At 42.8% G+C, this 27,884-nt stretch overlaps 1 protein-coding gene across 2 annotated transcripts; it reads left to right on the top strand.

Moving 5' to 3' along the window:
- On the top strand, positions 1-27,884 carry IRAK4 (interleukin 1 receptor associated kinase 4). 2 transcript variants are annotated; one of them, XM_040410762.1, is made up of 12 exons: positions 1-245; positions 8,554-8,723; positions 10,319-10,464; positions 13,427-13,576; positions 15,478-15,638; positions 18,924-18,988; positions 24,186-24,300; positions 24,379-24,488; positions 24,559-24,742; positions 25,317-25,379; positions 26,966-27,124; positions 27,216-27,884. In XM_040410762.1, exons 2-12 carry the CDS (start codon positions 8,563-8,565, stop codon positions 27,261-27,263), a joined length of 1,362 nt encoding a protein of 453 aa, XP_040266696.1. In that variant the 5' UTR covers positions 1-245; positions 8,554-8,562; the 3' UTR covers positions 27,264-27,884. The 2 variants fall into 2 exon arrangements, with proteins under 2 accessions (XP_040266696.1, XP_040266704.1); XM_040410770.1 differs by having other exon boundaries at positions 13,430-13,576; positions 27,216-27,878.

Genomic DNA, 27,884 nt, shown 5'->3' with positions numbered 1-27,884 from the left:
AACTGTGTGTAAAGCTTTTCCCCTTCCATATCTATGGCTGCATGTCCTGGACCATGTTCTGGTGTGACTGTATATACACGGCCCGTATGTACCACGTGACATGTGTGGCTAGAGCTGCTGGGCGCAGCACTGAAGGGGTGCCCTCTGCTGGAGTTTCCAGTATTGTGAAAGCGGAGAGGATGCGGAAATCTCCAGCTCTCACATCCCTGTATCCGTGATCGGTGCGGGTGTCAGGACCTCAGCTGGTGAGTGGCATTGCCAGTAGCTGCTCAGGGAGAGTGGCAGTGCATGGCAGCAGCTTGATATGTGCTGGTTTGGGGAATAAGGCGGCGCAGGGTTGCAATTATTAATGTAACTGCCCCGCCCCCATGCCAATCTCAGGGGTTTTTCTTTATCTTAGTTTTTAAGTCGCTTTTTTGTGCTACATGTCATTGAAGTCAACAGCCCAAAAAATCCTACGTGCCACTAGCGTTGGGTCACCTGGTGGTTTCAAGTTCGGGGTATAAGGTTTGGGTTATCTAAGAATTCCGTTATGGATTCCACTATCACGGACCATAAGTTATGATCCATGGTGGCGGAATCCATAACGGAATTCTTAGATAACCCAAACACAACTTTGTACGTCGAAACCACAAGTTGGCACAACACTACATACCACATGCCCCCAAACTTTAGAAAATTGCAAAGAGGGAAAATATGTGCGGCAATTTTTTTCATGCTAGACCACACCTCTAAGGGTCCATTCACACGTCCGCAAAATGGGTCCGAATCCGTTGCGGAACGGACCCGGACCCATTCATTTTCAATGGGGCCTCAAAAGATGCAGACAGCACACAGTGTTCTGTCCGCATCCGCACTTCCATTCCGCCAAAAATAGAACATGTCCTATTCTTGTCCGCAGACACGGAAAAGAAAAGGGCTTTCTATTTAAAGTGCCGGCCACGTGTCCGTGTTTTGTGGATCTGCAACACTTGTGGACGTGTGCCCTAACTACACCCAAAGCATAACTATACACACACGGTCCCCTTAATACCCCCACATAGTAATTATTCCCCCTTAGGCCTCTTTCACACGGGCGTTGCGGGAAAAGGTGCGGGTGCGTTGCGGGAACACCTGTGATTTTTCCGCGCGAGTGCAAAACATTGTAATGCGTTTTGCACTCGCGTGAGAAAAATCGCGCATGTTTGGTACCCAAACCCGAACTTCTTCACAGAAGTTTGGGCTTGGGATCGGTGTTGTGTGGATTGTATTATTTTCCCTTATAACATGGTTATAAGGGAAAATAATAGCATTCTGAATACAGAATACATAGTAAAACATCGCTGGAGGGGTTACAAAAAAATAAATAAAAATTTAACTCACCTTAGTCCACTTGATCGCGTAGCCCGGCATCTCCTTCTGTCTCCTTTGTTGAACAGGACCTGTGGTGAGCATTAATTACAGGTAAAGGACCTTTGATGACGTCACTCCGGTCATCACATGATCCATCACCATGGTAAAAGGTCATGTGACGTACCATGTGATGACTGGAGTGACGTCACCAAAGGTCCTGTTCAGCAAAGGAGACAGAAGGAGATGCCGGGCATCGCGATCAAGTGGACTAAGGTGAGTTAAATTATTATTTATTTATTTTTTAACCCCTCCAGCGCTGTTTTATTATGCATTCTGTATTCAGAATGCTATTATTTTCCCTTATAACCATGTTATAAGGGAAAATAATAATGATCGGGTCTCCATCCCGATCGTCTCCTAGCAACCGTGCGTGAAAATCGCACCGCATCCGCACTTGCTTGCGGATGCTTGCGATTTTCACGCAACCCCCTTCACTTCTATGGGGCCTGCGTTGCATGAAAAATGCAGAATATAGAGCATGCTGCGATTTTCACGCAACGCACAAGTGATGCGTGAAAATTACCGCTCATGTGAACAGCCCCATAGAAGTGAATGGGTCGGTATTCAGTGCGGATGCAATGCGTTCACCTCACGCATCGCATCCGCGCGGAAATCTCGCCCGTGTGAAAGGGGCCTTAGTGCCAGCACACAGGAGTAATACCCACACTGTGCCCCCTTCACTTTAGTAATGCCCACATTGAACCACTCACAGTAGTTAAGCCCACATTGTACCACTCACAGTAGTTAAGCCCACATTGTACCACTCACAGTAGTTATGCCCACATTGTGCCCCTCACAGTAATTATGCCAACATTGTGCCCCCTTCACAGTAGTAATGCTCACATATGCCTCTTCACAATGATATCCCTCACTGTAGTAATGACTACATTGTGTTCCTTTACAGTAGTTATGCCCACACCGCCCCTTCACAGTAGTTATGCCCAGATGTGCCCCCTTCACAGTAGTTATGCCCAGATGTGCCCCCTTCACAGTAGTTGTGCCCCCTTCACAGTAGTTATTCCCAGATGTGCCCCCTTCACAGTGGCATACCACACAACCTTTTGGATGCCCAAAAAGGGATATTTCCACCTGATTGTGTGATAGATTCAATCACTGGCTGAGGTGGGTCAGTGCTGCAGCCAGCGATTACCCCAGCAGCATTTACCGCCATTTCAAGATAGTATCAGGAAGAGGGGTGCAGTAGGAATATGGCCGGGGATCGGTGAGATGAGTAGAAGTTCTTTTATTTTTTTTACAGCATGTGCAGTCCCTGGGACAACTTTTTTTTTTCTTGCACTTGAATATATTAGCAAATAAACCATCTATTCATGATGAGGCCTAATATACAGGTAGGATCTAGACATGGCTTAGGAGCAATTTAGTAAGTTTATTAAGGCATAGTTATTCCTCAGATCAAAAAGAGGGACATTTTAGGAGCAAAGAGGGACTTGGGTGAAAAAGAGGGACACTTGGGAGGCATGATACCAGGTTTAGTTTCCTAGAACTGCTTCATTAAAAGGGGTTTCCGGGAAAAAAATAACTTTAAGGCTACATGCACACGACCGTATGTGTTTTGCGGTTCGCAAATTGCGGATCCACAAAACAAAAACAGATGACATCCGTATTCCATCCGTTTTTTTTTGTTTTGTTTTTTGCGGATCTATTGTAACAATGCCAAAAATGGACAAGATTTAGGACATGTTCTATTTTTTTTTTGCGGGGCTACGGAGCAGACATACGGATGCGGACAGCACACGGTGTGCTGTCCGCATTTTTTGCAGACCCATTGAAATTAATGGGTCTGCATCCTATCCGCAAAAAAATGGAATGGACACGGAAACAAACCACGTTCGTGTGCATGAGGCATAAAACTGCTGCAGCCGTCACATGTCCTTGTGTCAGGACGTCAGGGGACCAGGAACCCTCTAAATCTCAATCTACTAATTTACCTATTCATGATTTCTCGGAGTGTGTACTGCCATACCTCCTAGGCAGCACACTGCCGTCATGGGTGATGTTCTTTTCTATACACCTTATGCTTAGGTCTAGTGCACACCATTTTTGAAGATCGGATGTACAGTCGTGGCCAAATTTTTGAGAATTACATAAATATTGGAAATTGGAAAAGTTGCTGCTTAAGTTTTTATAATAGCAATTTGCATATACTCCAGAATGTTATGAAGAGTGATCAGATGAATTGCATAGTCCTTCTTTGCCATGAAAATTAACTTAATCCCCAAAAAACCTTTCCACTGCATTTCATTGCTGTCATTAAAGGACCTGCTGAGATCATTTCAGTAATCGTCTTGTTAACGAGCACAAGGCTGGAGATCATTATGTCAGGCTGATTGGGTTAAAATGGCAGACTTGACATGTTAAAAGGAGGGTGATGCTTGAAATCATTGTTCTCCCATTGTTAACCATGGTGACCTGCAAAGAAACGCGTGCAGCCATCATTGCGTTGCATAAAAATGGCTTCACAGGCAAGGATATTGTGGCTACTAAGATTGCACCTCAATCAACAATTTATAGGATCATCAAGAACTTCAAGGAAAGAGGTTCAATTCTTGTTAAGAAGACTTTAGGGTGTCCAAGAAAGTCCAGCAAGCGCCAGGATCGTCTCCTAAAGAGGATTCAGCTGCGGGATCGGAGTGCCACCAGTGCAGAGCTTGCTCAGGAATGGCAGCAGGCAGGTTTGAGCACATCTGCACGCACAGTGAGGCGAAGACTTTTGGAAGATGGCCTGGTGTCAAGAAGGGCAGCAAAGAAGCCACTTCTCTCCAAAAAAAACATCAGGGACAGATTGATCTTCTGCAGAAAGTATGGTGAATGGACTGCTGAGGACTGGGGCAAAGTCATATTCTCCGATGAAGCCTCTTTCTGATTGTTTGGGGCATCTGGAAAAAGGCTTGTCCGGAGAAGAAAAGGTGAGCGCTACCATCAGTCCTGTGTCATGCCAACAGTAAAGCATCCTGAGACCATTCATGTGTGGGGTTGCTTCTCATGCAAGGGAGTGGGCTCACTCACAATTTTGCCCAAAAACACAGCCATGAATAAAGAATGGTACCAAAACACCCTCCAACAGCAACTTCTTCCAACAATCCAACAACAGTTTGGTGAAGAACAATGCATTTTCCAGCACGATGGAGCACCGTGCCATAAGGCAAAAGTGATAACTAAGTGGTTTGGGGATCAAAACGTTGACATTTTGGGTCCATGGCCTGGAAACTCCCCAGATCTTAACCCCATTGAGAACTTGTGGTCAATCCTCAAGAGGCGGGTGGACAAACAAAAACCCACTAATTCTGACAAACTCCAAGAAGTGATTATGAAAGAATGGGTTGCTATCAGTCAGGAATTGGCCCAGAAGTTGATTGAGAGCATGCCCAGTCGAATTGCAGAGGTCCTGAAAAAGAAGGGCCAACACTGCAAATACTGACTCTGTCGTGTAATTGTCGATAAAAGCCTTTGAAACGTATGAAGTGCGTGTAATTATATTTCACTACATCACAGAAACAACTGAAACAAAGATCTAAAAGCAGTTTAGCAGCAAACTTTGTGAAAACTAATATTTGTGTCATTCTCAAAACTTTTGGCCACAACTGTAGACCCATTTACTTAAATGCGGCCGCAAAAGATGCGTACAACACATCGTGTGCTGACCACATCCGTACATCCGTTCTGCTGCCTCACAAAAAAGACAGAACATGTCCTATTCTAGTCCGTTTTGCAGACAAGGATTGGAGAGTTCTACAGAGGGCAGGACGTACTGTTCCGCAGAATGCACACGACCTGTATCCGTATTGAAGGGGTATTCCAAGATTTTTTTTTTTTTTTTTTTTTTCAGTTCTTGTCCTCCTCCCCGCTTCTTGTAGAGACTAGCATCTTTTACCTTGATACTTATTAAAAGTTGCCTACTGGACTAGTGATGACTGACACGTTCATTGTGTGTTGTAACCAAAATGCAAACTACAAATTGGCGCGGTATTAAAAAGCAGGAAGTGCTCAGCCCCGTATGCAGTGGTGCATCTATACCGGGGGGCCACTTGTGGTCCGCTGCTAATGGCAATCCCCAGCAAAAATGCATACAATGGAGGATGCCTGCAGCGGACCACAAGTACCACAATGGACATCCTACACAGGATAGCAAATGTGTGCATGTGATAAACAGTATATATAATATAACAAAGACAGGTGCACTCTGCGGTCTTACTAAGCCCTCAAACTGGTGTTAAAATTGAGAAATTAGCCAACATGTCCTATTATGGAGGACATGTCTGAGCCCGAGCACCACGCCAAGGTTTCTCAAGTAGCTCGGGACAAGTGCAGGATCTGTTTGAGGGCTTAGTAAGACCGCAGAGTGCACCTGTGTTTGTTTTTGTTATATTATGTGTTGTAACCAACCTACGATCACTTGGACAATGCGTGGCATGTGATCCAGGGAGCGCAGTGCTGGCGCAGTAGGCAACTATTAATAAGTAATAGTATCAATGCAAAATCTGTACAAGTAAGGGAACATGAAATAAAAAAAATCTCAAAATTCCCCTTTTATATATTACTTGGCAGCTCATGCCACCTTACTTTCACATCGAAACATCTCCATAATCTGTCCTTTCCTTACCGTGAAAACAGTCTAAACTCTCATTGTAGCCCTCCCTGATCCATTCTCATCTTGATTACAGGATCTCATTTAGGCCTCATGCACACGGCCGTGTTCCGTGGTAACCCGGCCGGGATTCCTTCTCACAGCAGGAGCGCACGGCGTCATTGGTTGCTATGACGCCGTGCGCTTCATGCCGCCGCTGCTGTACAGTGATACTCTGGTATGATCTATACGAGTGTATCACTGTACAGCAGCGGCGGCATGAAGCGCACGGCGTCATAGCAACCAATGACGCTGTGCGCTCCTGCTGTCAGAAGGAATCCCGGCCGGGTTACCACGGACCGCTCTCCGCCGCGGAACACGGCGATGTGCATGAGGCCTAAATCAGTCTTTGACTCACTAAACTCTACCCTCCACCTTGATGCAACCATTTCAACCAATTCGGCAAATGATCTCAGACTTCCATCTTGAAGACTTCTCTGAAGCTGCACCATTACTCAGGAATGCGCTACCCCAGACAATCAAAATAATTTTCCGCATCCACAGTTTAAAGGGGTTGGCCACTATCTCAGTACTTTAAACAACATTGTTGGAGGCAAGGTAAAAAGAGATTCCAAATATACTTTATTTAAAAAAATCTGTCTGATCTTTTTATAGTAAGCCACGGCACCTGAGCCCCGTGCAGCCAGTTCGTCCATGGCTGCACGCGACTTGGAGGAGCTTTAGAGAAAGCTCGTCCATGCCTTTATTGTAACTGTACATGCACTGCTTTTCCTAATCTGCCTAAGAGCAGCGCATGTCCAGTCTGCCTCCCGGCGATCGCTCTGATCGGCTAGTCTGTACAGACTGGTCAATCACAGGATCCTAATGCCGGCTGAAAGGTTCTGATCCTCACAGTCCGTGACTTTGGGGATCAGAACCTTCTAAAATGTGTGTATATATAATATCTCCCCCTTCCCGTGGGCTCCAGCTCCCATTGTGCCCCCCTCCCGCCCCGATCTGTTTCAGGATGGCCGAGCGGTTAGCAGAGTGTCAGCTATAATATGCAGCTCACACTCTTCTTGAAACGGCCAACATCGGTGTTGGCACCGATGTCGGCCGTTTAACCCCTTCCATGCCTCGGTCCATAGGGACCGCTGTATGGAAGGGGTTTAGAGATGGAGGGAGCTCCCTCCCCCATGGGGCTCTGCGCTGTTGTGGCAGCGTCCCGATGGTTACCATGGCAACCGGGCGCCTTCACAGGCATCCGGCTTGCCTTGGTATAGATGATCAGGCTCCTGCTAAAGGTTTACTGTGAGTGACAATGCACTGCAGTACACTATGCAGTGTACTGCACTGTATTGTAAACCATCAGACCCACTGGATCTTCAAGAACCAAGTGGGTCTGGGTCAAAAAAAAAAAAAGGAAAAACAAAATCAGATTTCTTCTTATAGTAACATTTATAATTGATTAAAAAATTTTAAAAATAAAATACACTACACATGTTTGGAATCATCGCGTCGATAACTACCTGATCTATAAAAGGATCAGGTTACTTTCCCCGCACCGTAAACGCCATAAAAAAAATTTGAAAAACTATGATGGAATTGAAATTTTTCCCACCTCACTTCCCAAAAAAGGTATTAAAAGTGATATGCCCCCCAAAATAGTACCAATCAAACCGTCACCTCATCCTGAAAAAATATGAACCACTACATAATACAATCGCCCAAAAAATAAAAACAATATGGCCTTCAGAAAATTGGTGACACAGAAAAAACATGTTTTTTTTGGCCAGGGATGTCATGTGACTGCTCCTCTGAAGATGCTTTCTGTGATGCATGCTGGGATTTTTACTTTCACTTTGAAGCTGCAGCCTCTCGTCTATGGGAGCATGCTATGCTGAACATATTAGAAAAATTATATGTACACAGTATATCTCTCATGATACAAATACCTCGTGGCTTTAGTTATTATCTGGGACCCTTTATTTTTTTGTATGCATTTGGTGGCCAACCCCTTTAAGCATTCCTAAAAACCCATCTTTTTACAGTGGCCTATAACTTCTCATCAGTTGGTACTTGTCCTTCTATTAATACTACTCCTTAAAACCCTTCAACACTGTACCCCAAACTCCTTGCACACTAATGCACTTCATATCTGGTGAGTGGCTCATACAGCTTTAGGCTACATGCACACGACCGTTGTGTGTTTTGCGGTCCGCAAATTTGCGGAACCGCACGGACAGCCATTGATATAACTGCCTATTCTTGTCCGCAAAACGGACAAGAATAGGACAGGTTATATATATATATATATATATTATTATTTTTTGCGGGGCCACGGAACGGAGCAACTTTTGCGGCCCCATTTAAGTGAATGCGGACCAAAACAATGGCCGTGTGCATGAGGCCTTATGTGAGACCTATTTACATGGCAGAACCACTATACACAGCAAGCACTTTTTCCTCTTGAGCGTAGGGCCCTCATTATTATTATTATTATTATTATTATTATTATTATTATTACTTTTCCTTGTCTACATGACCAAGTAGAACACTGTTTATTCTTCTCACAGGACGTGAACATGAGTAAGACTATATCACCATCCACTTATGTCCGTAACCTCAGCCCTGGACTTCTCCGTCAGTTGGCTGATTTTCTTGATCCCCAAGAAGGATGGAAAAGACTGGCTGTTGACATAAAGAAATCTTCAGGAGAGTCTCGTTATACACAGTTTCATATAAGGTTCAAGTCCTTTATATTTTCCTTTTAGCCACCAGTAAATATATGACCTTGAGTTGTCAAAATGTAAAAAAAAAAAAAAATTCTGTTGTTTCTGGATTGAAACTAAAATGGGCACTACTATAGCTCTTACAGGAGTTACTCCAAGGAATTGCCCTACCACAGATTTTTCATATTCGACAATCCAATAAAAAGAAATTACATTTACTTACATAGTATGGTGCCACCTGGTGTTCAAAATGTATAGCAATGTTCCTGGCCATCTACTGAGCTGAGCGCTGCTGGTCACACATGGTCATGCTCTCTCATGAAAGATGTTAAGGTTCTTATTGGTTGCACTTTGACATGGTCAGGTGTGATGATGTTTTCACTGCCTGGCCCTGTCAATCAAAGTGGAGAAGGAGCTGAGCTTCTAGGTGTAACAGCAATGCCCCCATTGCTCCTAGCGGATCATTTGCATATATTAAAACATCATTTTTCTCAGCAATGCGGGCACATAGGAACATAGGACCAACACAGCTGCACATGTAACAGGTCAGCCAGTGTCATAGGTACAGATCTGCTGACAGATGCCCTTTAATGTGATTATTCACACATCAGTGGTTTACCGTGAGTCTGTGATTACACCATGGCAGCTAGTTTGTTTTGTTCTGTGATTACAGATTCATGCATCATCCGTGTTAGGCCTCATGCACACGACCGTGCCGTTTTTTGCGGTCCGCAAAAAACGGATGCCGCAATTTGCAGAACGTAACGGGCGGCCCATTGTAGAAATGCCTATTCTTGTCCGCAAAACAGACAAAACTAGGACATGCTATATTTTTTTGCGGGGCCTCGGAACGGAGCAACGGATGCAGACAGCACACGGAGTGCTGTCCACATCTTTTGCGGCCCCATTGAAGTGAATGGGTCCGCACCCGAGCTGCAAAAAATGCGGCTCTGATACGGACCACAACAACAGTCGTGTGCATGAGGCCTTAGACCGTGGTTTTCATGGATCGATGCTCTGAAAACTAATTTTCAGCCTAGCAGTGTCCATAAAACATGGATGACACTTGGACTAAAAAAATCATAAAACCACGACTCAAACCTGGAGAGGTCATAGACAATGTCATGGATGAAACATGGACCGTGTGGTCATAGACACAGACGTGTGAATGAGGCATTCGGCCCCTTTCAGACAAGCAAGTTCCATACACTGGACTTGCAGCGTGTGTCTGCGGCAGCTCCCATCCTGACCTCTCAGCACTGACGGGGGCGCATAGCATTATATTGATTTATGATGCTATGTAGCCCTTACAGCATTATGTCAGTGTTATCCAATACATTCCATAACTGTAAGGGTTACAGAGCATCATAAATCAATATAATGCTATGCGACCCACTCATTGCTGGGAGGTCAGGACAGGAGCTGCCGCACACCCCGAGTGTTGTCCAGTTTCTTCCTCAATCCGGACAACCCCTTTAATGGAATACTTCCAAAATACAATATATTCAGTATCAGTCTGTATGTTGCCATAGTATATTTGTGTGGATTACTGTATTCATAGTATTTATATCAATGTACACAGTTGATTAGAATTTCATTTATTTTAAAGGCGCTTTGAAGGGGTTATTCAGAAGGGGAAAAGCCCTACACATGAGTTACTTTATGACTGGGGAACAACAAACTGCACGGTGCAAGATCTTGCTGACCTTCTGCGGAGGAATGAATTCTTGACGGCAGCTTCCCTTTTTCCATGTGGTAATTATTATAATCCTTATTACTCTTTGCTTAGTGTCAACATATTTTACTAAGGATTCTTTCACACTTGCGGCAGACGATTCCGGCAGGCAGTTCTGTCGCCGGAACTGCCTTCCGGATACGGCAATCCGGACGCAAACGGATGCATTTGTGAGACGGATTCGGATGCGGATCCGTCTCACAAATGCATTGCAATAACGGATCCGTCTTTCCGGATCCGGTATTTATTTTTTCTTCTCATTTTTAAAGGTCTGCGCATGCGCAGACCGCAAAACCAGATCCGTTTTGCCGGGACACTTGGGGCCGGAATCGGCATTAATGCATTTCAATGGAAATTAATGCCGGATCCGGCACCCCGATAAGTGTTCAGGATTTTTGGCCGGAGAGAAAACTGCAGCATGCTGCGCAGGGCTGTGGAGTCGGAGTCGAGGAGTCGGAGTCGGGGGAAATTTTGGGTACCTGGAGTCGGAGTCGGCAAACAATGCACCGACTCCGACTCCTACTCCTACTAAATTTAGATTGGAATAAAAAAAAAAAAGCAAGTTTAAATGTCCCAATTCACAAAAAGTTATAATTAATGACTTCTCTACTGTAAGAATAAAGACCAATGCATGCAGTGCTTCACGTAACCGCAAAACAAACACGTTAAGTGACCGTGAAGAAGCTTTTCATGTGCTTCACTATATGGCATGCAACGCACAATTAGGAGCTGCAATACTTACACTTTCCATAGTGTTGTGTTCTGCTTTTACAGGGAACGCAGCGTCCATGTGTAACCGAGCCTCTCACTGATAAGGGATTAAATAAATATGTTTTTTGCAGGACTAGAGAGTGAGACACTTGTATAAGTGAAGGGAATGGAGGGCCAATAGCTCAAGACTGAAGCTGTAAACCATTGGAAAAACTGCTGTCATTTAGCTAAGGCTATAAAAACTTGTAAACTCCGATTGTTAGCTTAAACTTTAAACATGACTATGGGATTCTCCTAGGGAAATCATGTTTTAGAATAAATGCCCGTTCCTGGATCCTCCCACTGCCCTATCTTCAGCAGCAGATAAGCACACAAAGGAGAAAGCAGCTTCCCAGCCAGTAGTCCTGTGGTAGGTTGCGTTTCTTTCCCTCAAGGAATGTATAAAATACATTCGCATATTAATACAGAGGAGTCGGGGAGTCGGAGTCGGAAGTACATAAAACTGAGGAGTCGGAGTCGGAAGATTTATCTACCGACTCCACAGCCCTGATGCTGCGGTATTTTCTCATAAGAGGGACTGAACTGATGCATCCTGAACGGAATGCTCTCCATTCAGAATGTATTAGGATAAAACGGATCCGTTTTTTCCGGTATTGAGCCCCTGTGATGGAACTCCATACCGGAAAACAAAAATGCTAGTGTGAAAGTACCCTAAGCTGAACACTAATAGGGTGTAATGTTCTTATAATTGTTATACTGCCAAACAGCATTTATCACCTGTTCACAGGATACCTGATACAAGTATAATTTCTAGAGGTCTGACCGCAGGGAGCCCCAGTGATCCAGAGAATGGAGGGTCCCTAAGCCCCCTGTTTATATGGAGTGTGCATGACATGGTACACGCTTGTCCACCGCTCCTTGTTCCTATATGGGGCCGACGTAAACAGCTTGCTCTCAATCCCATTGAAGTGAATGGAGTGGTGGACAGACATGGACACTACTGCGTAAACAGAATTGGGAATAATATGAATGGGATATCATTTGTTTTAATATAAATGTGACCATTTTTATTTGGCTTCTGTTCATCTTTAAAGGGGTTCTGCAGTTCTTTTAAACTCATGATCTATCCTCTGGGTAGAACATCAGCATCTGATTGGCGGGGGTCCGACACCCGGGACCCCTGTCGATCAGCTGTTTGAGAAGGCAGCAGCGCTCGCACCCCGCTAATCAGACGCTGATATCCCATCCAGAACTGCAGAACCCCTTTAATATATTTAGATTTGTGTATATTAATACCAGTCAATATGTATTAAATGCATATAAACGTGTAACTAAGGTGACGGGTAGAGATTAGCGAATTTTATATTTTGAAATTTGTTCACACTTCGTTTACTGGTAAAAGGGGAATTGCATTATGGATTCCGTTACCATGGACCATAACGCAATTCTATGACGGAATGCCTTTAGAGGACTCTCCTGCATAACGGAAATGGGACAGATCCGTTTTGCAGCCCATAGACTTCTATTATGACTGAATGAATAACGGAATGCCTCTAAAGACATTCCATTATGAATTCCGTCTTAGAATTGCGTTATGTCCACGTGGTAACGGAATCCATAACGCAATTCACCTTTTACCAGTAAACGAGACGTGAACGAATTTCATAACCTGAAATTCGCTCATCTCTAGTATAACGGGTATAACCTTTTTCTTTTTGTTTTAATCCTTTACTCCTGTTTCCCTCCTTCCTGCCTCCATTTCTCTCCTGCTTGTCCATAACTTCACTTAAACTCAAATTGAACTGCTAGTTTAGTCAAGAAACACGAACATATGTCTGTCTTAGGCTGAGTTTACATTTCCGTTATTTCCAGCAGTTATTGTGAGCCAAAACCAATAGTTAAGCTGAATCGGGTATAATGAACAGATTTGTACCTGTTCTGTGTTTTTGACCCGCGCTTGGTTTTGGCTCACTCACAGTAACTGACCAAATAACTGAAGTGTGAATTTAGCCTAACATGCGTGGCTCATAGGTGCCCTCTAGTGCAGGTATTTCGTATTGCCTATGTCACGTTTGCACAGTTCTGTACTCATTATTATTTTGAATTTTTAAGATTCGAAATTGGAGTCCAATAACATTATTATTATTTTTTTTAGTTTAGTATAATTTTTAGTATAGTTATCTCACTTTTTGCATAGACTTGAATTATGTGTTGCAGTTGTCAGTGAACGAGGTTGCAATAAAATGATGTGTTTCTTGATTGTCTTGCGAGCAGAGACAGCCACAAGATCTCGATGTCAAACTCTTCCTATGGATGAATTGCAGGCACCACAGACAACTTTTGAGACGGGTAGCAAAACGGAACATGGAAACCCCGTTTCTGAAAGCACAGAAGCAGAAGAAAATGATGAAGAGACATCAGGTAGGGCATTAATATCATAAACCATTTTCTTTTCATTGTCTCAGTGCACCTAAAATGAGAAATGAAGCAACTCTGCAGTAGGTTGTAATAAAAAAATAAAATATCCAATTTTATTTGTTTCTACAGCTTCTATATAGACCTATGTATCTCAATGGTAACAGCCTTGTATTTTCTCATTCTGCAGCCGATTTCCCTTTCTACCTGTCCTTTATGCATACAGTAGCGGACACAAGGAAGGAAATTGAGCAAAGGTGGTAGCAAAGTAAAAGGACAGCAAATTTAGGTGAACCTGGAGGTGTAACATGGTCAGATTGTATGTGCCATGCGATGAGGTGGGAACAGTAGTGAAATTATTGGACACAAGAGTCCCAATCTACCCAACAATGATTCTTCTGCTTATTTTATCCCAAGGGTTAGTTGTACACGTGAATATTTTCCTGCTTGTTGAACCCTTTGCTGCTGAGACAATGTTCACGCTTTAAAAAAAAAAAAACTAATTCTGAGAAAGAGAAAAAAATCTACATACCCATACATTTTCTGAAAGTGAATGCCTGGCACTATAAATTCCGGCTGCTCAGGGAGCCCGGTGATGTCACCGTTACTGATGGGCGGGCTTTAGCGCTGCTCTAGCTAGTAAAACGGCTAGGGCAGCGCTAAAGCCCGCCCATCAGAGCCGGTCACGTCACCGAACACACTGCCGGGCCGAAGCTTCCGCCCGGCAGTGTGTTGTTGTAAACAAAAGAGCCTTTGGCCTGCACGATTTAGCGCATTTTAGCGCATTGCAAAGGAGAGCATCGGAGCATGAACTGCTCCGATGCTCAAGTCAGGTGGGCTGCTTGGGTGGAAATAGAGGTTTGTCCAGCTGTGAACCCGGACAACCCCTTTAAAATTAGTATAAAAATGTATGCTGAGGGCTAAGTCTGAGCCAAGCAGGGCCTGAGATGCACAACGTCTACTAAAACAAAAAATTCAAGATGTGCAGAGTTCATACATTTCATCCATATATCTTCAGAAATATCACCAGAACTGAAGAGTCAAAAAAAAACCCATGATTCAGATGGCAGTAAACTTATGAGATGACACAGGAGTAGGAGTATGGGGGTGATAAAATGTATGTAACTGCTCATTTTAGAAAGGGGGAGACCGTACATGGGGATAGAGGACAGTAGCAGATGTGATCTTTATTCCTGGTGTTATTTGCAGCTTCCCAATCCCAACCAGTGCTCCTCCCCCCAATTCAGAGGAGTACTGTTCCCTCTATATTGCACCTACAATATTTAGCCATAGTATCAAACTGAGATTTTGTGCTTTAAAGGGTTTCTGTGACCAGATTTAACCCTATTAAGCTAGCTGACAGAAATCTAACTTTTATAATATGCTAATTAGCCTCCAGGAGCAGGAACAACGCCCCCCCCCCTCACTCCTAGAGGCTAATTAGCATATTAGAAAAGTTATCTCTGCCCCCGTTACACCAGAAATCTAAAAGTAGGAATAGGCAAGTTAGGTTTAGCTGACATTAGCACATCGCTAATGTCAGCTAGCTTAATAGGGTTAAATCTGGTGACAGAAACCCTTTAATATATTAAGATTTAAGCGTTTCCACTAATATTCCAGCCACGTTATAGTCAAGACTTTTTACATACTTCCTTGGCACTAATAGGGTTTTAGGTGTTGTCTTACTACTATATCCTCTTTCCATATGCTGTTATAGAACATTTGCCTTTCTAGGCATTGCATGACCACTATTTAAAACAGTCTACTACCTTCAGCAGACAACCCATTTAAGCTCTTTATTGTACCACAGTATTTTTGTTGTAAAGGGAAATTCAACCTAAAACATGATGTACTATTTAATTTTTGACCCCTCTGAATGTTTGTGTGTTTGTCATGTACCTTTACAGGTTTTGGCACTTTTTCCTTTAACCAGCTGAGGAGAATTACAAGAGACTTTGATGATCGACCACTTTCTGATGGAGGATGTAAAATTGGAGAGGGTGGCTTTGGAGTTGTTTTCCAGGGCCACTTGAAGGGTGAAAAAGTGGCAGTGAAAAAACTGACGACTGTAGGTACCAGCCTCATGTTTGCATTGCTTTTAATTCATTAATAAATCGTCCTAATAATCAAATACCCAATAAAATTTCTCAAGGCAAACAATGAATGACACCAGATTAGCAAACCATAATTAAAAGAAATACAAACCCAAATGAAAAAGCATTTTAAACGGAGCCGGAATTACAGCTCCATTCGAAGAGTGGTGGCCATCCTGGGTTACTGCAGCTCAGCTCCCACTGAAGGGGATGTAACCTGGAACAGCCACTACACTTTGAACAGAGCTATGCTTGTGACTCCATTTAAAGTGCTAGTTCCATTGCCGGAGGCTGCAGGGTCAGCTGATGGTGGGCATTTGGGGTCTCTGACTGCCACTGATTGGATATTAAAAAACCTTTCTTGAGGACAGGTCTTCAATATCAGGAGCTTGGAAAACCCCTTTAAAGAACACAGTTACTGTACATAATTGATGTGAAAAAGTAAATGCCCCCAATGCCTTAGTAGTTGGTTATGCCATCTTTTATATGCAGTGGTTTCAACCGAACAAAAATTTTATATGTTTGTGACATTTTTGCCCCACTGTTTAGCACAGCAGGGCTTAGGCCAGAACATCCTCATAAATACACTAAACTATGCGTCTGTACTCTTTAAGAGCTCCTAGTAGCTAAACAGTACAAATTCTTTTTGTGCCATTAGGCTAATAGTAGTATGACCTGTAATATGTACCTACTCAGAGATTGCACTATATTTTTTCCGGAATAATATATCTATAGATACATGTAAAGTTATGCCCCTGGGGGCTAATCATCTGCATGCAGCATATGTCCTAGGGGGGGTAAAACTGGGAGAGTCACTTATTGAGAAGGATCTGGGTGTATTAGTAGATCATAGACTAAATGACAGCATGCAATGCCAGTCAGCTGCTTCTAAGGCCAACAGAATTTTGTCTTGTATTAAAAGAGGAATGGACTCGCGGGACAGGGATGTAATATTGCCACTATACAAAGCGTTGGTGTGGCCTCAACTGGAATACACAGTTCAGTTCTGGGCACCAGTTCATAAAAAGGATGCCCTGGAGTTAGAAAAGTACAGAGAAGAGTAACTAAACTCATAAAGGGCCTGGAAGATCTTTGTTATGAGCAAAGATTAAATGAACTGAATTTGTTTAGAAAAAAGACGTCTAAGGGGGGACATGATTAACCTGTACAAATATATCAAGGGACCATACAAAAAATGTCAAGGGAAGCTATTCTGTGTTAAACCCCCTAAAAAAACAAGCAGCCACTCCCTACACCTGAAGAAAAAAAGATTCAGTCATAAGAGGCGAGAAGCATTCTTTACAGTAAGATCAGTGAATATCTGGAATAGTATGCTGCAGGAGTTGGTCACAGCAAATACAGTAGATGGCTGCAAAAAAGGTTTAAATTCAAAAGAACATTGAGGCTTATGACAATGTATAGAAATCTAGTTCTACACACCCTTTCCCTTTGGCCCAACCCCTTTTTAAAAGGAAGATGGATATTGATCCAGGGATTTGTTTTGTGGATCGATATAGCAGGATTACACGTTGGACTTCATGGACTTTTGTTGTTTTCCAACCTTAACTATGTAAGGCCTCATGCACACGACCGTGCCGTTTTTTGCGGTCCGCGGATCCACAAAAATCGGAAGCGGTCCGCGTTGCCTTCCGCATTTTACGGAACGGGCGCCGGCAATATAAATGCCTATTGTCCGCAAAGCGCGGCCAAGAATAGGACATGTTGTATTTTTTTAGCGGGGCCGCAGAACGGAGCCACGGATGCGGACCCAAACGGCTCGGATGCGGACCCAAACAACGGTCGTGTGCATGAGGCCTAACTATGGAAAAAAAAATACTCCACTTACCATTTTTGAGGAGTATTTTTAGCCGAGGAGGAATGCGAATTTTGCAGTAATTCAAATACATAATACATAGGCCTAAATAATGTTAAGGGATTGTTCACATCTGCATTGGAGGCTCCGCTCAGGCCTCTGTTGCAGATTCTATAAAATGACTGAACGCATGCAGGACGTTTTTGTCTGGTAAAAAGACAGGATCCCGAATGGAAACTGAATGGATGCCATCACAGTTAATGGAGTCTGTTCAGCTCCGTTCCTGTCAGCGGTGGTGTGAACGCACCATAAGAGGTTGGTATTCTTGCAGAGCAACCATTACAAGTCTAAATAACATCTCTCCCCTCAGTACAGCCCCACCTAGTCAGACTCTCTAAAAACTGTATGTGTGGTGGAATGACCACAGGAAGAGAGAAAGCAAGTCACATGCAATACCATGTGCAGTGCTGAAAATCAAATGCAATACACCATTCAAGGAGGGGAAGCAAATATTTATTGTACTAACAAAAGTATCAGTATACAGAAGAGCGAAGTGATTCTAAACTAATTGGATTCATCATGAATTTCACAAAAATTCTTCTGCCAAATGAATCCAAAGTTTTTGGCAATTCACTTTCAAAGAATAGCTCAACAGTGCGATCGTTATTTTACTGTTAAAATGCAAGGGAAATGAGGCAGGTAAGATGAAGATGGGGGATCACATGACCCTGGAAGGACCCTGGCTTGTGGGTGTACCCATAATGCTTTGCAGGCAGCCTGTCTCTAGTCAGGGAGCAGGATATTGGCTGGTCCTTCAGGCTCTGTGCTAGCTCAGAAGAACAGATGCCATTGTGAGTTCAGCCAGTGATAAGTCTGGTTGCTCTGGCAGACACCAATTAGAGACACAAACCAGCAATGCTGCTCCTAAAAAGGAGAATTTTTGGGTGCTTGCTCAGAACAATCCACTGCTTTTTCTATTAATACTATAATGATGATTTGTGTATAAACACCGGCAGGCAATAAGGGGCAATCTATGGAATGTTTTTTAATTTTACAAAAGTATAACACCTCTGAGGGCACAGTGTGTTTTTAAACAGGATGTTTGTTATCGCGTAAACCATGCGCTTTCCCATAGCTATATATGTCAGTGTTGCTCTGAAATTAGTTGCTATTGCCTTCATTGTGTGAAAAAGATTAAAGGGAAGGGGGAGGGAAAAAATTGAAAAAGAGAAAAAATTATTCCTAGGAGAACTCAGTGTAATATGCCAATTGGAGCAATTAATCATCATACTAATGTTAACCAGAAACCCCTAACAGTTTATAGGCTTGAAATTATTTTCTCTATTTTCATATGCATCAATAAATGACCAATCATCTATGTGCATTTGTATAATTTGTATGTATATTCACAAGGACTTTATGTATTCTGATTGTCTCATTTTCATAGATGGCTGATGCTAGTTTACAGGACCTTCAAGATCAGTTTGAACAAGAAATAAAAACAATGGCTCGGTGAGTGTTGATAACAGCGGCTACTGCATTATATGCAGTATAGATCCTATAGGTGATATTATTTATTACAACTTTGCAGTAATGTATATTGTTACTGCTATTACTGTTTTTGCAATTTATGGTTACATTGTAAGAGTGCTTTTCATTGTAAGATGTAGAGTATAACTAAACCATACATAAAGTTATTAAAGCACAAGGCATATTAAAGGGGGGCTGGCAACTTTGCAAAGTTTTTCTGTAGCTCGCTGAATGATAGTCACAGCTGGTGATGTGCTAAGGAACTTCCATCCATATTCTGTTCATCCAGCTCTTTTCGTCCTGGCTGCTGTTCCCATAAACAGTGGCTGTGGTGTGTTGTGGCTTTGCACTCTCCTGTCCTTTCCTGTACTGAGCAGGCACCTCAACAAGTGTTCTGTGCTTGGATGAACTAGGGCTTGGCTTGCACAATGTGCATGCTCCGGACGCTTTAATTGTCAGCTGCGCACAAGAACATGGGACGGGACACTTGAGGTAGACAAGAATGCTTAATCTGCGCAGGTCCTGATCTCTCATTGTGGAGCCTGCACAGTAAAAGAAAGGATGTGAGGGCTCAAAGCTGGATGGACGGGAGGGAACACAACCATACAGTGACATCAGATATAAGAGCCGCGGTGGAAAAACACACCTCAGCCACTTTTTGCAGCAGCGAGAAAGAAAAGAGCTGGATAAACAGAATATGGATGGAAGTTGCTGAGCACATCAGCGGCAGTGACTGTCACACAGTGAGCTACAGAAAAACTTTGCAAAGTGGCCGACCCTTTTAAAGGAAAGAGCCTTGCCTATACAAGCATATAATTTAAAGCAGTATTTTTAGGGCTTTTTCATTCGGTTCTGTAGGAGAAACAGAAAAACAAATCTGATGGATTGAATGACAAACGGATTGAATGGAACACCTTATGTTTCTGTTATTCATTGATTTCAGTGTTAAAAAAATTAAAAGCTCCTTTTTGTCATTTTACCATTATATTTTTATGGAAAAACAGCACAGCAGACTGCACATTAATTCCCGTACAAAAAAACAGAAACCTGATGGACTGGACAGAAACATAGCAAAACAGATGCTGAAAATAACCCATTCAGAAAGTCAGAAATTAAAACTGAGCCGTTATTTTCAGTTTTTCTGTTCCTCTGACTGAACAGAAATACGAAAAACACAGCACTGATGGGAACAAGCCCTTAAATGCCATTTCTATGATATTTCTGTTTGTTTCTGTTACTTCTATTTAATGTTTTTCAATGTATCAAGTTATTGAGTTTATTTTAAAAATATGCATTATACATGTATTTACATGGATATTATATGTTTGATTTAAATCAATGTTCACCATCCTTCTGCGGCGCTACCGCTATACACATATCTTCTCCCTCTTACAACAGACTCAGCTTGTCAAAGATGTTAATTCTGAACGAAACGTTGCAGCCTATGTGAATCGGATACTACACCTACAGTCAGGTCCATAAATATTGGGTCATTAACACAATTCTAACATTTTTGGCTCTATACATCACCACAATGGATTTGAAATGAAACAAACAATATGTGCTTTAACTGCAGACTGTCAGCTTTAATTTGAGGGTATTTACATCCAAATCAGGTGAACGGTGTAGGAATTACAACAGTTTGCATATGTGCCTCCCACTTGTTAAGGAACCAAAAGTAATGGGACAGAATAATAATCATAAATCAAACTTTCACTTTTTATTACTTGGTTGCAAATCCTTTGCCGTCAATTACAGCCTGAAGTATGGAACGCATAGACATCACCAGACGCTGGGTTTCATCCCTGGTGATGCTCTGCCAGGCCTCTACTGCAACTGTCTTCAGTTCCTGCTTGTTCTTGGGGCATTTTCCCTTCAGTTTTGTCTTCAGCAAGTGAAATGCATGCTCAATCGGTTTCACGTCAGGTGATTGACTTGGCCATTGCATAACATTCCACTTCTTTCCCTTAAAAAACTCTTTGGTTGCTTTTGCAGTATGCTTTGGGTCATTGTCCATCTGCACTGTGAAGCGCCGTCCAATGAGTTCTGAAGCATTTGGCTGAATATGAGCAGATAATATCGCCCGAAACACTTCAGAATTCATCCTGCTGTTTTTGGCAGCTGTCACATCATCAATAAATACAAGAGAATCCGTTCCATTGGCGGCCATACATGCCCACGCCATGACACTACCACCACCATGCTTCACTGATGAGGTAGTATGCTTAGGATAATGAGCAGTTCCTTTCCTTCTCCATACTCTTCTCTTCCCATCACTCTGGTACAAGTTGATCTTGGTCTCATCTGTCCATAGGATGTTGTTCCAGAACTGTGAAGGCTTTTTTAGATGTCGTTTGGCAAACTCTAATCTGGCCTTCCTGTTTTTGAGGCTCAGCAATGGTTTACATCTTGTGGTGAACCCTCTGTATTCACTCTGGTGAACTTTTCTCTTGATTGTTGACTTTGACACACATACACCTACCTCCTGGAGAGTGTTCTTGATCTGGCCAACTGTTGTGAAGGGTGTTTTCTTCACCAAGGAAAGAATTCTTCGGTCATCCACCACAGTTGTTTTCCGTGGTCTTGCGGGTCTTTTGGTGTTGCTGAGTTCACCGGTGCGTTCCTTCTTTTTAAGAATGTTCCAAACAGTTGTTTTGGCCACGCCTAATGTTTTTGCTATCTCTTTGGTTTGTTTTAGTTTTTTCAGCCTAATGATGGCTTGCTTCACTGATAGTGACAGCTCTTTGGATCTCATCTTGAGAGTTGACAGATTCCAAATGCAAATAGCACACTTGAAATAAACTCTGGACCTTTTTATCTGCTTATTGTAATTGGGTTAATGAGGGAATAACACACACCTGGCCATGGGACAGCTAAGAAGACAATTGTCCCATTACCTTTGGTCCCTTAACAAGTGGGAGGCACATATACAAACTGTGGTAATTCCTACACCGTTCACCTGATTTGGATGTAAATACCTTCAAATTAAAGCTGACAGTCTGCAGGTAAAGCACATCTTGTTCGTTTCATTTAAAATCCATTGTGGTGGTGTATAGAGCCAAAAATCTTAGAATTGTGTCGGTGTCCCAATATTTATGGACCTGACTGTACCTACCTATGCTGAAAAGAAATAAACGGTCTTTGCATATGATCTACCTGCTCTGAATCTACTTGATTTTTGGAGTTCTCCTTTATCTCAGTTTACTGAAAAGGAACTAATCTGTTTTTTGCACCTTACATTGCAATCTACAATAAGACCGTCTTCACATTAGCACTTGCTAGGAGTGTGCCATGCTTTTTATGTACCAGTTAGCTCATGTTAAAGGGGTATTCCCATCTGATTGATCATATTTTAATTTGTTATTGAAGTGCCTGTGAGCATTTTTCTAATTATGTTCCTTTATCAAATCCCTACCTATCTTGATAAAATTCATTCACTTCTACCCCACTGTTGTCTTCTCGTAACCACTAGATACGGCCACCACTTGTGTGCCGCATCAGTGGGCCGCACCTGCCAGAACACATTGTCTTCCTCCCCGGCTGGGCCACACATCGCTGTCTTGAACGCGCACACCGCCGTGCATGCGCAATGGTGACTTCTTCCTGGCCGAATATAGAACAGAGCAGCGCTGCATACAGAGCATGCGCGGCTCTGTACTATATTCGGCCAGGAAAAAGCCATTGCACGTGCGCGGTGGCGTGCGGGAGCACGGACATCAGCGAGGGATGTGCAGAGAGAGAGAGGCACGAATGAACACGCAAGGACTGAGTTCTCAGTGTGATGTCATAAAGAGACGTGGCAGGCCTTCACTCAAATGGCCTAAGCCCGCCCAGCCTTAGGGTCCATTCACACATCCGCAAAATGGGTCCGCATCCGTTCCACAATTTTGCGGAACAGGCGCGGGCCCATTCATTTTCAATGGGGCCGGAATGTGCTGGCATTTTCTATGAGAGTGCCGGCGATGTGCGGTCCGCAAAATGCGGAACGCACATTGCCAGTGTCTGTGTTTTGCAAAACACATACGGACGTGTGAATGGACCCTTAGAAGCAGGAAACCAGGAAGTGAACAGCAGAGCTGGCTGCAGGTGAGGATGAAATGGCAAGATGGGGAAAACCCCTTTAATCCCTTCCCCCACATAGAAAATAGCCCCTAACATATGGCCCAAGAGATACATGTGGTATGTAATGCCCTCACAATTTCCTTCTCCACTGTCCAGTGAGGGCTATAACTAGATATTTCTGTGAATTTAGAAGTAGATACTAATGAAAGGTATCTGGACCGCTTCAATATGAGATCACTACACTAGCATTGATGGGAGGGGAAGGAAGCAATTAAGGATAAACAGCAGGGGGCGCTACCAAAGAGGAAAATGTAAAAAAAGAACAAAACATTTATTGCATTGTGTATTGCAATACTACTTAGTTTGATATGCCCTATTTATTGCACAGTAATACTTTTAATGAGTAACGCCTTTAAAGGGAACCTGTCCTCAACTTTATGCTGACCGTACTGAGGACAGCATAAAATAGTGACAGAAATGCTGATGTCAGCGGTGTGTCGCACGTCGGCTAAAAGTCAGTGGTTGCCGAGAACCAACATCACAATCATTGCAGACTGGGCCTGGAAAAGAGTCCCGGCCACCTGAGAAGAGTCCTGGTTATTCATGAATTCCTGCTCTCTCTGCCCACCTGCTGATGACTGACAGTCTTCTACCTAGTTTTATCCCTTTCTCTCTAGGAGAGAACTGCCAATCATCAGCAGGTGGGCGGGAGAGCAGGAGATTATGAATAACCAGGACTCTTCTCAGGTAGATATGACTCTTTTCAGGACCTGGGCTGCAATGATTATGATGCTGGTTCTCAGCAACCACTTACTTTTAGCTGACGTGTGACACACCGCTGACATCAGCATTTCTGTCACTATTTTATACTGCCCTCAGTTAGCTAAGCATAACATTGATGACAGGTTCCCTTTTAATAAGCCTGTCAGCCAACAGCGTATTCACAGCAGAACACAGCAAATGCAATGAATGAACTGAAAGGTAACAAGGCAACACATGGGTAAGAAAGGTATATTCTGGAGTTGCTAGCAATGCAAACTATTTATCCAATGCTAGACAAGGGTGCACCCTAATTTTAAAAATATTAATATGTACATTTCATTTCATGTCTTTTTAGATGTCACCATGAAAACATTGTAAAACTACTTGGCTTCTCCAATGATGGTGCCAGTTACTGCCTGGTCTACACATTTATGTCCAATGGATCTTTACTGGACCGGCTGGCTTGTGTGGTCAGTGTCTATGATCTTCTTTGTGAGAAGGAAGTGATGTTCATACAGTTGTAGCTGACATGCATGTAACTCTTTTAGAATAGCACAGCTCCATTGTCCTGGAGTAGGAGATGTAGTATTGTACTGGGAACAGCACATGGCATCAAATATTTGCATGAAAACAACCACGTCCACAGAGACATTAAAAGGTTGGTGATCATCACAGCATTTTTGGCATTTTATTGTGCTGCTTTATGTTGCAATATTTTTTCCATTTAGTGCAAATATCCTTCTGGATGATAGTTTTACTCCTAAAATCTCTGACTTTGGCCTTGCGAGAGCAACTGGGCACCTGGCAAGGACCATGATGACCGAAAGAATTGTAGGCACCACAGCATACATGGCCCCAGAAGCCCTACGGGGGGAAGTCACTATAAAATCTGATATATTCAGCTATGGAGTGGTAAGTAACAGTAGCATTTTGGTTGCATACTTCATTTTTAATGGCCATAGTGGCTACAGAGAGAAATTTTCAAATATGTGACAGTAAACAACCCTCCAAGAAAATAAATATTTTTAACTGGGGAATGAACAGAACACTTTCCTGGTGACCTCCAAGATGGCCGCACCAGCTCTGACCGCCTGGTGCATACTGTGCATTTGGTTACCCAAGACAATTCCTGCTGCCCCTGGACTGCTCCTCACTTCTCACGTGAACAGCAATGGCAGATCCAAGAGCAGGGCTGGACAAGTAGGACGTGTTTTGGGCTACCGATGCACAGTGTTCACCAGATGAGAAGTGGTGTGGAAATCTTGGATGGCAGAAGGAGATCCAGAGAATTAGTGGATGTGTAACTAATAAGATTAAAAGGAGGTCAACATGTCCCGAGTCAATGTGAAATTTTTCCCCTTGAACCAGAAGGTCGCATTAAAGGCAGTTTGCCTCCGCAGTATCTGATACGTATACATTGTATGTATCACTGAATAGTAATAACTGAAAATGTTTCTAAATAATTTTATTCACACCATATTTCTAGGTATTGTTGGAAATAATCTCTGGACTTGCACCATGTGATGAGGATCGGAATCCGGCATTACTGGTAACAATGGTTTCATTTCTTTTTTTTTTTCTTTTTTTAACAGTTTAACAATATTTTGCAAAAGTTAAAGCGATTCTTAACCTTTTCACTGCCAGGGATGTCTGTAATAATCCATCACTGTAAACAGCTGACGTGGGTAGAATATTAGAGCTAGAGTATGGTTTCTTGGTATCATATTATGGCTCAGAATCTTAGCTCGGTGCTGTAGATACAATATTTGGGGTTCCACACTGGTTTAAAGTTGAGCAGCATGAAATCTTTCCTAGTTACCATTGCTCTTGTTGCACCCAAGCTCCACTCCTTTCTGTGACCAGTTCCTCCCTCACTGCTTTGATTGACAGGGCCAAGCAGTGAAGGAGGGGCTGGTCACAGAAAGGAGTGGAGCTTGGGTGCAACAAGAGCAATAGCGAAGTCCTCATTGCACCAAAGGCCTAATTTGCATATTAAGGAAAAATTTGGGAACAGACCCTCAAATCAACAAAAGAAAAACAGCGTTTCAATCAGGTAAACTATAGCTTTGTCTGTGTCTGTGCAAACAGAGGTCGCTGGTAAATATATTCTCATGAATATATTAATAGAGTGGCCCCAAGTCATAAGTATTCTATTAATCTGTACCCTTCAAATTCCGCTGTTTCCATAACCTCCTAAATTTTTCACATTTTAACCTGTACTTAATGGTAATAAGAATTGGTTTCTGCACCCTTTTTATATAGGAATGCAGTGCCACTTGTGTAAAGCATTTCACTTCTTGACCGTTTCACACACAATGAAGGAGATTTGCTAAGCACAAGAAACAGACGCACATTCCTTTGAAATGTCTAGGAAATGGGGGTGTAGCTTAAAGTGCACAAAATCGTGCCAAATTCTTCACGTAAATGTTTTTTTTCAATGTGCCCCCCCATCCAAATATATCTGAGGAAAAATCTATGCTTACCTTCTCCCTACCAATCCATTCCAGTCCTCTGGCTCTCTTCATGGTCTTCCAGTCCCTGACTGTCAAGTTCCAGAGACTGGTTTACTTGCACTGCTGCACCTAATGACTGGCCTCCGTGGTGACATGTCCTCAAACGCCACTTGACCCAGCAGTGATGTGCTGTTTGGGACATGCCACCGCTGAAGCCAGACTGCAGAGTTGCACGTGACCCGGTCTGTGTGGAAATTGGCAGACGGGGATCAAAAGGCCGGTGACGAAATCCAGGGAGTTGGAACATAGTGGAGGGAGGCAGCTATCTGTACCTGTCACCTGAATGATCGTTCGGCCAGCAGCTATATCTCCCGACTCGGCTGAACCTGCGTGTTTATTCTATGGGGAGAGGGGAGAAAGCCACTGCTAGACAATACTGGCGCTGGTTTACCTTCGAGAGAACAAAAAATATTCATTTTGTCCGATTCCCTCTCTCTCCCCTGAATTTTGGGGTACAGTCGGAAGCTCCCCATACACATTAGACCATTGGCTGAACTCACCATTCTTAGCAGGTTTGGCTGACAATAGACTAATGTTTATGGGGACAGTAGTAATAAATCTGTCCCCATGTATCAGATGATAATTCTTAAATTAGTTTACATGCAGTCGATTGTTTTCTTAGCTTGACATCAAAGAAGAAATTGAGGAGGAAGAAAAAACTCTTGAGGAATATGTGGATATAAAGATGGAAGATGCAGAGCTCCACGTCATAGAAAAAATGTACTGCATTTCTAGTCAGTGCTTGAACCAAATAAAAAATAAGAGGCCAAACATTAACACGGTATATAGTCCTCTTATCTATACTATATAATACTTGTGTATTTGACATGACTACACAAAGCTAACTTGTAATATCCTGATTCATTCTACAGGTGCTGCATGACTTGGAAAATATCACCTGCATCCATTCTGGGTCCTGACTTGTGCTACATTTTTTGCATATATATTTTTATTTAAATAGATTGTAATATTTGACTTTTTTTTCCCAAATATATGAAAGCCAAACATTAATAAAGAGGCCTTGGGAAGAAAAGAAAGTGAACGTCTTTGGGGTGTAAGGTTGGAATCACAAATGAAGTCATTCTGACAGTTTTTGGTGCAGTGATTTGAGCCAAAGCCAGAGGTCCTTCCTTTAGATGGTGCATGATTGTTTCAAACCTACAGGAAAATTGGAGCAGTGGCCATAGCTTACATTTCTTTAAGGCACATTTTAAAATGAAAAGTGCAGTGTGATTGTTTGCTATAGGAATATCTCAATTTTTCCTTTGATATAAAATGTAATAAATTAGGCAGCTCACCAATTTATAATTTATGGATTAGGCTACTTTCATACTAGCGTTGGGCTTGTCCGGTAGGCTGTTCCGGCAGGGAAACAGCCTGCTTGATCCCTACTAAGGCTTGCACACGTGTGCTGCCGGAAGTCTAGCTCCTTTCACTATAATGAAATATACATATTTGCTGGGCTGTGGCCAGATTTCTGCTGGTCCCTATTATACTTAATGGGGCAGTTTGGCAACGGTGTAGCTTCTGGCAATGCAGAG

The sequence above is a fragment of the Bufo bufo genome, chromosome 1 (assembly GCF_905171765.1).
Source record: "Bufo bufo chromosome 1, aBufBuf1.1, whole genome shotgun sequence".
NCBI lineage: Eukaryota > Metazoa > Chordata > Amphibia > Anura > Bufonidae > Bufo > Bufo bufo.
The sequence above is the reverse complement of the archived record's forward strand: the minus strand, read 5'-3'. Positions and strand labels throughout refer to the sequence as shown.